General features: G+C 46.2%; 1 protein-coding gene across 13 annotated transcripts in view; it reads right to left on the bottom strand.

Annotated features, from left to right (window-relative positions):
* Positions 1-490: 490 nt before the first annotated feature.
* Positions 491-9,460, bottom strand: part of SOX6 (SRY-box transcription factor 6) — a 739,261-nt gene continuing 730,291 nt past the window's right edge. For all 13 annotated transcript variants that reach the window (XM_077286580.1, XM_077286586.1, XM_077286588.1 and 10 more), the window contains 3 exons: positions 6,803-6,976; positions 4,333-4,549; positions 491-2,328 (listed from right to left, as the gene is read on the bottom strand). In XM_077286580.1, coding sequence (XP_077142695.1) covers positions 2,025-2,328; positions 4,333-4,549; positions 6,803-6,976 — 695 coding nt within the window. In that variant the 3' untranslated portion in view covers positions 491-2,024. The remainder of the gene's footprint in view (positions 2,329-4,332; positions 4,550-6,802; positions 6,977-9,460) is intronic.

Raw genomic sequence — 9,460 nt, 5'->3', positions numbered from 1 at the left:
CTGGCAATAAATAAGGAAATCAATCTTGATATATAATACTTTTCAGAAACCAAATCTATTTTAATTTTCGTCAGTGCATATGATTGTGTGATTTTTGAGGTTTGCCTTGTAAGTGACTGGTGGCGCAGCCGCAATAGCGACACAATACTGGAGTTACGCATTCAAACCAGCAAAGCATTCTGCATAAATAAATGAAATAAGTAGACATTAAAATACATCTATATATATATATATGTGACTCAGATCGGACGACTGCGAGGCAAGCCCACACGAGTCTACAACCGGTGATGTTTGTTCATACAACAGCTTCACATTTGTCAGAAGTGATAAGAAATACCATTTATATCCAGTGCTTGTTATAACACTTAGGGAGCAAAAAAAAAATCTTGTTTTCTATAATACAAAAAAAAATCAAGTTTCAGAATAAAAGAACATTCACTTTGTTCTTTGCTGCTGTAAATAAAACTTTTTTTTCAGTTTTTTTTTTTTTGGTTAAGTCATTAAAAAAAAAGCTAATGTAAATGCATAAAAATAAAGACGTAATGTACAAAGCTGCACAACACATCCCGCCAAACGCTTAAAAATAGCAGAACCTTAGTTTACTGTAGACAGCTGTAAGACTTTATGGGACCCCCGTACAATAAGGATCAGAACCCGAGCTAAGTAATAGGATTTATTCAATGTCTTGTGATGATGTAAATAGGAGGTTATTTCACGCGTCATGTGAATACCGTCCTGCATCGTGACGTGCTGACGGCAGCTGGAGCCATTGGTCAGTGCGTCCTGTCTGTGGCCATCAGGAGACCCCCACATCGTATGGGAACACTACATGGGGGGTGCTACCATGTCACATGACTGATCAGCTGTGAACGTCGCTAATGAGGTGATTGGTAAAAGGAAAGGAATGTTCCCCAGCCTTTATGGGGTGCACGAACAGGAGGCTGATCCGTTCCCACTAGGCGGGGCAGTATTGGCACAAGGAGATGTTTTCCACTACTAAGTAGCCAACGATTGCATCTGATCTGGCATCTTCCTAAATGGACACGTTATAAAGTATCTTCATCATTACAGATCAGATCAGCATGGTGGGGGACGCTTCTCAAATTGACCTGGACCCTTTGCATTCTGGAATGAATGTCCTCAATGTAAGAGACTGGGTTAAGACTGAATGCACAGGTAAACGGGGCCTGATGAGTCCTTTAATATGGCAGTCGTTGAATACACCTTTAGGATCCAAGCTCGTGGCCAGTTTTCGAGATCTTCCCACATCCCACCCATTAGCAGCGGTGACCATGACCATCTCCAGCTACACAACCTTTCAAGCACGTCTGCAATTCAGGAGGAAACGGGTTACGACAATTTCTTAAGACTACATGGGAACAATTAACACCATTCCATGCAAACGGCAGAAATATTGCCATTTTCTAAGACTTTTTTTTCATTAAGACGTCAACTGACCAGTTACAAGACTTTAAAAAGATGTTTGGCACCAAAATGATGATGGATAGAGGGGGCAGTGACCAGAGGTTCCTCAACTGCGGGTTCTGCGCAGGTGTCTTCATGTCTGGGTTTCCAGTATGTAAAAATCAGTACCTATATTCTAACATAATTCAGCATAAAAACACATTCACAACTTGTTGGCTGGTACATACCTGAGTGAGAATGTTTATACCCCATCCAAAAACAGTAACTCAAAAACTATCAGCATTCAAATAAAGGAAAACACACTCCATGTAAGACTCGTCAGACTATGGGTTCAGTTCAAGTCCTGATGTCGAAGAGTTGTTTTTTTTTTTTTATCTTTTTACATATGTGTTCACTTAAAATAAAATAGAAAATAAGTTGAAGAAAAACCTAAGTGAGTCATTGTGTGTCACACATGAAATATTTAAGACCATTCTGCTGATGAGACTGTGGAAACCACATACGCATGCAGGCTCTTCTAGAAAGTTTTGTTCAGCACTCCAAGTCCAGAGCAGATTTCCTCATGGTTTCCTCCAGTGTAGGCGGATGGGTTTGTTTCTTTAGTTAGTACCGAGCGTCTCACTGGCTTCATTGTCGCTGCTATAGTCTGATTTCGGCTCCTCGTCATATTCCTCATACATTTCCATTTCATCCTCACCGTTCATCAGATCATTCCCACCCAGACTGGCAGCGTCCAGTTTCATGCCGTAGGTGCTCTGTATGACGGGGATGCTGGGTTCTGGGCTGGCGGACGTGCTCGAGCAATCTGAGGTCATCTGTGGGGACGGCGTGGTTGCGGCCATACTGATTGCGCCTGGATACACAACCCCTGTCGTTGTGCTGATCGGGATCTGAGGCTGTTGCCTAAAAGAAGCAGAACAGGAGGTTTGAGTACAAGGGGCTATTCCTTCGTATTACATACGTTACATTGCTGACAGGCGTGTGCCAGGCTCCATGATTGTACAATGTGCAGTAAGGGGAACGTGGCCTCCATCTGCCTTTACTATCGGGACTGGAATTGTCATCAGAGCTTTGATGAAGGCATGACTTTTACAACCCCTGGCAAAAATTATGGAATCACCGGCCTTGGAGGATGTTCATTCAGTTGTTTAATTTTGTAGAAAAAAGCAGATCACAGACATGGCACAAAACTAAAGTAATTTCGAATGGCAACTTTCTTGCTTTAAGAAACACTAAAAGAAATCAAGAACAAACAATGTGGTAGTCAGTAATCGTTACTTTTTTAACCAAGCATAGGGGAAAAATTATGGAGTTCCTCAATTCTGAGGAAAAAATTATGGAATCACCCTGTAAATTTTCATACCCAAAAATAACACCTGCATCAAATTAGATCTGCTCGCTAGTCTGCATCTAAAAAGGAGTGATGACACCTTGGAGAGCTGTTGCACCAAGTGGACTGACATGAATCATGGCTCCAACACGAGAGATGTCAATTGAAACAAAGGAGAGGATTATCAAACTCTTTAAAAGAGGGTAAATCATCACGCAATGTTGCAAAAGAGGTTGGTTGTTCACAGTCAGCTGTGTCTATAATCTGAACCAAATACAAACAACATGGGAAGGTTGTTAAAGGCAAACATACTGGTAGACCAAGGAAGACATCAAAGCGTCAACACCGGAAACTTAAAGCAATATGTCTCCAAAACAGGAAATGCACAACAAAACAAATGAGGAACGAATGGGTGGAAACTGGAGTCAACGTCTGTGGCCGAACTGTAAGAAACCGCCTAAAGGAAATGGGATTTACATACAGAAAAGCTAAACGAAAGCCATCATTAACACCTAAACAGGAAAAAACAAGGTTACAATGGGCTGTGGATGACTGGAAGAAAGTCACATTCAGTGATGAATCGTGAATCTGCATTGGGCAAGGTGATGATGCTGGAACTTTTGTTTGGCGCCGTTCCAATGAGGTTTATAAAGATGACTGCCTGAAGAGAACATGCAAATTTCCACAGTCATTGATGATATGGGGCTGCATGTCCGGTAAAGGTACTGGGGAGATGGCTGTCATTACATCTTCAATAAATGCACAAGTTTATGTTGATATTTTGGACACTTTTCTTATCCCATCAATTGAAAGGATGTTTGGGGATGATGAAATAATTTTTCAAGATGATAATGCATCCTGCCATAGAGCAAAAACTGTGCAAACATTCCTGGAAAAAAGACACATAAGGTCAATGTCATGGCCTGCAAATAGTCCGGATCTCAATCCAACTGAAAATCTTTGGAGGAAGTTGAAGAAAATAGTCCATGAAAAGGCTCCAACCTGCAAAGCTGATCTGGCAACAGCAGTCAGAGAAAGTTGGAGCAGATTGGTGAAGAGTCCTGTCTGACACTCATTAAGTCCAGGCCTCAGAGACTGCAAGCTGTTAGAAAAGCCAGAGGTGGTGCAACAAAATACTAGTGATGTGTTGGAGGGTTTTTTGTTTGTTTTTCATGATTCCATAATTTTTTCCTCAGAATTGAGTCCACAATTTTTCCCTATGCTTGGTTAAAAAAGTAACCATTACTGACTACCACATTGTTTGTTCTTGATTTCTTTTAGTGTTTCTTAAAGCCAGAAAGTTACCATTTGAAATTACTTTAGTTTTGTGCTATGTCGGTGATCTGCTTTTTTTTCTACAAAATTAAACAACTGAATGAACATCCTTCAAGGCCGGTGATTCCATAATGTTTGCCAGGGGTTGTAGAACATTACTCATATTCTTAGTTTTCAGGTTTTTTTTATATATAAGATTTATTCTGTTTATCGCTGTAGAAAAAAAAAAATCCACAAGTGAAATAAGCTGCCGATCTGAACATTCTCCCACCCTAATTTTGCAATCCCTCTTGCGTCCTCACCCCACTGTGAAGAACTGCCGCATCTCCTGCCGCCGGGACCTCATCAGCTGCTTGTACTCTCCGATACGCAGCTTTTTGCCATCCACAATGCAGGTGCGCTTTGGCCGTGGCTTGTACTTGTAGTTCGGATACTTCTCTAGGTGGATCTTGCTCAGTCGTGCTTGTTCTTCATAATAAGGTTGTTTTTCTTGATTTGTCATGGATTTCCAACGGGAACCTGCAAATAAAGAAATGTATATAAAACAAACAAAAAAACACCTCAAAGAAGCCAAAATAGAGCTCAGTAACGGGATGTGGATGTGTGACGCACAGGGGTCCCGGGAACCTGAACCATATTAATGTCCCTAAGAAAAGACCCTTAGATCATTGCCCCTTGCTATATGCAAATGCTAATTCCAAATGAACAATTTATCTGCCAGACATTACTTTTACGCCAGTTTATAGCCTTCTAGTTGAATGTTGATGTGCAGCACCGAGAACAGTGTCCTTTACCCTCAGCCATGAACTATAATGACAGTAAATGGCCGATTACCACTGATTCAAATAATGCTGAATAGATCTTAAACATTATTCTGTGGGAGTAATAGAAAACAAAGCAGATTGTGAGGAATATCTGCATCTTACACTCCCGCTCACAATGTGACTGCAGAGAGGAAAGTCGTCTTCTGATGGGAGGATGAGCATGGCGGAGCAGCACCCGATGTCTGGCGGGCAGGACCGAGAATACAAGGAGCTGGACCTAAAGGACGACCCTATAGACGTAACAAATAAGCGCGGAGCGGACGGCTTTATGAGGTCACTACTCTGCCACTTCTCCCATACTGACACAATGGCGACCATGGACATAACCCACCTAGTCAGTTACTAAGGGCGTAGATGGAGGCTGCCATTATATTTACCTGCCACCTGAGAAACGCTGCTATAGAGGATGCTGGATCTCTGCCATAAACTAAAAGCTATGAAAAATAAATGCCAAGCCCCTCCATTCAGAAAATCGGCAACAGAATTCCTGCTCCGGCTCCTTCTGAAAGCGGCGCTGCTCTCCATAATGAGCGCAGGAACCACGGGGCTCTCAGCAGAGCTGGACGTGGGCGAGACGCTTCCTGCGAGATAGCAGGATGGAGCGCAGCCATGAGCCCAGACACTGCCGGCTGCAGAATAAGCTTTTCCAGGCACCGCCAGGTCCCTCATTATCCCGTGTCACACGTACTTGGCGGCACTCGTACAAAATGATGGAACGCTATTAAATAACATTGAAATGCCTCCATTTTGCATATGTAACACTCAATTAAAATAACTTAGGAGGATTCTGGCAAACAGGCTAATCCCCTCATTACTCCGCGCTGTCTAAATATATTCCGCTTTATGAATGTAACAAAGTGACTTATTTAACAAGGTGTCCGTGCCTCTGCCCAGCCCTGGAAACAGCTGCACGGCCGGCCTGCCACGCGTGGGAGCAGCGCAGGGACACGGCGACATGTTTATCTTCTACTTCCACGGCTTTTCCTCAGAAACTAATGAAAGAAATGACATTATCCAGGCGGAGTGGAGGCGAAAACCTGCCCAAGAGGGCTGACGTCAAGTATGTGATCAGCTGCCACCACACATACACCAACCTACACGTCGTGCTAATGTAAGTGCACCCGGGGATACAGGTACACCTGGCCGTGCGTCACCCAGGGATACAGGTACCCTGGCCGTGCGTCACCTGGGGATACAGGTACCTCGGCAGTGCGTCACCCGGGGATACAGGTACCCCGAGCCATGCGTCACCCAGGGATACAGGAACCCCGAGCCATGCGTCACCCAGGGATACGTGTACCCCAGCAGTGCGTCACCTGGGGATACAGGTAACTCGAGCCGTCCGTCACCCGGGGATACATGTACCCCGGCCGTGCGTCACCAGGGGATACAGGTACCCCGGCCGTGCGTCACCTGGGGATACAGGTACCCCAGCCATGCGTCACCTGGGGATACAGGTACCCTGGCCGTGCGTCACCTGGGGTTACAGGTACCCTGGCCGTGCGTCATCTGGGGATACAGGTACCCCGAGCTGTGCGTCACTTGGGGATACAGGTACCCCGAGCCATGCGTCTTCTGGGGATACAGGTACCCTGGCCGTGCGTCACCTGGGGATACAGGTACCCTGAGCTGTGCGTCACTTGGGGATACAGGTACCTCGGCCGTGCGTCACCTGGGGATACAGGTACCCCGGCCGTGCGTCACCTGGGGATACAGGTACCCCGAGCTGGCAGTCAGTCTGACCAGAGTAGAGCAGATTTTGGACGGCAGATGTGAACGTTGCTGTAGTATAAGCGCATTATGTGACTGCTTTCACTGCAGCTCTGGATGTGACTGGAGCATAAGCTAATGCTCAGGCTTCTCCGACCAGATCTGTATCCTCCTGGGCGACTGTGGCGGGGATGTGGCCGAGGCGAAGATTCAGGAGCCGCTCGTTTCTGTCACTCACCAAGGATTTTACTGATGTTGGAGTTGTGCATGTCAGGAAACGCCTGCAGGATTTTCCTTCGTTCATCTTTTGCCCAAACCATGAAAGCATTCATTGGTCGTTTGATGTGCGGCTCGTTGCTGCTCCGTCCTCGCGCGTCCCTGTAGACCCGTGCTTCCACCACTGTGGTGCCCCCTGTCAGATAACAATCAGATAAATCAACAGGACGACACGGAAATAATGTCAAGATCACATCCTAGATTTCATGCCATCCGTACCCGATGGGAATTGTGCCTTTCCTACCAAACCCAGGTACCCGAGAGCCGTGTCCGGCACAGGTCGAAATAGTGACCTCCGCTGCGGAGATCGAGCTGGGGACAGATGGGTGTATGGCAAACGTTTACACATCATTAGAGGATTGCAGAACTACAACTCCCAGCAGGATGAGAGAGTGATTACTTGGAGGAATCAGATTCTGCACTGGACAATTTCAGTTGCTAGTAACAAGAGCTGGATTATCAAATGCTGGATTAAAGGAATTCTATAACAGAGAGTTCATTCACACTGTCAGGATTTGTGAGTGTGAACCAGCAGCGGCTGATAAATGCCGGAGTGGTGACGAGGTCCTGTTAGGCCAGGCTCACACTTCAGTACCCGGCCCTCGGCCCGGAGCCTGCGGCTACATGTATTTCTATGCAGCTGAACGCTCCGGACCGCCGGCGGCACTGCCGGGTATTGATGAGCGAGCTTCTCACAAGTGTGACCCCAGCCTTAGACTTTTCCTCTGATCGTCCCACTCCTGGTTTGGGAAATACTCATGTAAAATAATGACCAAAACTGATCGTGTGAACAAAGCCTGAAAGTAATCTTACTGACCCTGAGCATCCTAGCACCAGGCTGTGCAGAGGCCCCTTCACAATGGGGCCCTATGACAACTCCTCCAGCACAGGAGCTGCCTCATCTAATGGAATTGGTGGTTCGCAGCTGAGAAGAGGTTTCCTGCTGTCACTGACTTGTTCATTTTTCTTGTTCTTTGGATGAAGGCGGCCGGACACGCCGTGAGCAGCGCTCTGCCATATGTCAGTGCATGGAGGATCTCGCCCTTCTGTGGTCTCCAAGAACATCTTTCATCTGAGTTTTAAAGCAGCTAATGACTGTGGAGGCTGCTGCCTGTGGCTCGTGGTAAAGGAGACTCTACCCAGCCCCTGTCTAGATGATGCTTCCCAACCTCCTGGCTGTAAGTTGCATAAACTTCACTTCTCTGCTAGTTTTAATCTTGATGAAACCTTGAAACAACTGTGCCTTATTCAACATAAAATCTCCTTGTCTTATTGGTAGAGCCGATTGGAACGTTCTCTGGCATATTTGTTTTCTGGGGGTCTGACGACTTGTTGTGGTTTCGCCCGTTGCTAAAGTGAAATCTTTGTCTTTTCATTTTGTGTTCTGTGAGGCTGTGGCCTCTGATACAGCTAGGGGGCGCTGTTTGTTCTCCCCAGAATGTGCATGCAGACGGATGAAGTCCATAGTTGTGCATGAGAGTCACGGATTTCCGGTCCGGGTTTTCCAGGTGGCTGAAGGCCACAGGTTTGTGTGTGTTTAAAAACCCTGCAGTAAGGGGTATGGGTTGGTCAGGTGTGCGAGGTGCACGTCAGTGTCAGTCTGGTGTGTGCTGGTCTGCAGAGCGCATGGAGGCAGAGGCCAGCAGAGCCAGCACCCAGGGCAGCTGAATAGCCTGGCACCCGCAGCGTACACAGAGATGCAAGTCGTCCATGGTACTGGTCTCGGATGTGGACAGTCCTGTGCCCGGAGGTGGAAGTCCTGTGCCCGAAAGAGGACTAGCATGTGCAACGATTGCAGACAGGTGGATATGGTGCCCGGCTGCTATCCGGAGGATATCCTGAACTGTGTACGACTGTGTGAGTAAAGAGTCTGTAAAGAGACTGTGATACAGCGATGCAGGACACCCACGAGAACTAGTCAGAGGAGGGCTGGCATGTGTAGTGTCTGCAACATATGAGGCTGTGTGTATGGAGACGTATAGAGACTGTGAGATGGCGTGCGGTCGCCCAGGGAAACTGGACAAGGGAAGTCTGGCCTGTTTAGGGACCGCAAATCTAAAGCCATGTGATATGTATTGCTTTGAACCGGTGTAAACTGGTCACTCCACTGAAGTTATATGCATTTATGTGAATTGGACTTTAATGCTGTGAAGAAACACATTAAAAGAGACTTTTGTGTTTGAATTTGTGGGTCACTGCTTCTTCACTGCGTACGATGCTACTGCAGTCTTACAGTTCCTATAATATTCTATATGAAAAGGAAAACCCCAGAAACTGCCCACAGCTACTATAAATATAAAGACGCTGCAAGAATCGACAATAATCGACAATCAGGGACATTCTTTTCACCACTGCAAAATGCTAAATCATTAATATGGAAAATTATTATCAAGCAGATATTATTTTTAACTGCACACAAATAAAACCTTGGTCGGATGGTACAGCTGGCGGAGAGCGCAGAGCCAGAAAACCACTGCGCCCCGCAAGTGCCTCTGTGCTGAAGATTCTAGGAGGAACCGCAGAATTGTCCCCTATGGTCATGCCCCAGAATCAGCAGCAGCAGAGGTGTGGACTAGGAGGTTCTGCAGCAGCTGAGGTGTATTTTATGAGGAGCAGCTGA

Source organism: Ranitomeya variabilis, chromosome 2 (assembly GCF_051348905.1).
Source record: "Ranitomeya variabilis isolate aRanVar5 chromosome 2, aRanVar5.hap1, whole genome shotgun sequence".
Lineage (NCBI taxonomy): Eukaryota > Metazoa > Chordata > Amphibia > Anura > Dendrobatidae > Ranitomeya > Ranitomeya variabilis.
The sequence above is the reverse complement of the archived record's forward strand: the minus strand, read 5'-3'. Positions and strand labels throughout refer to the sequence as shown.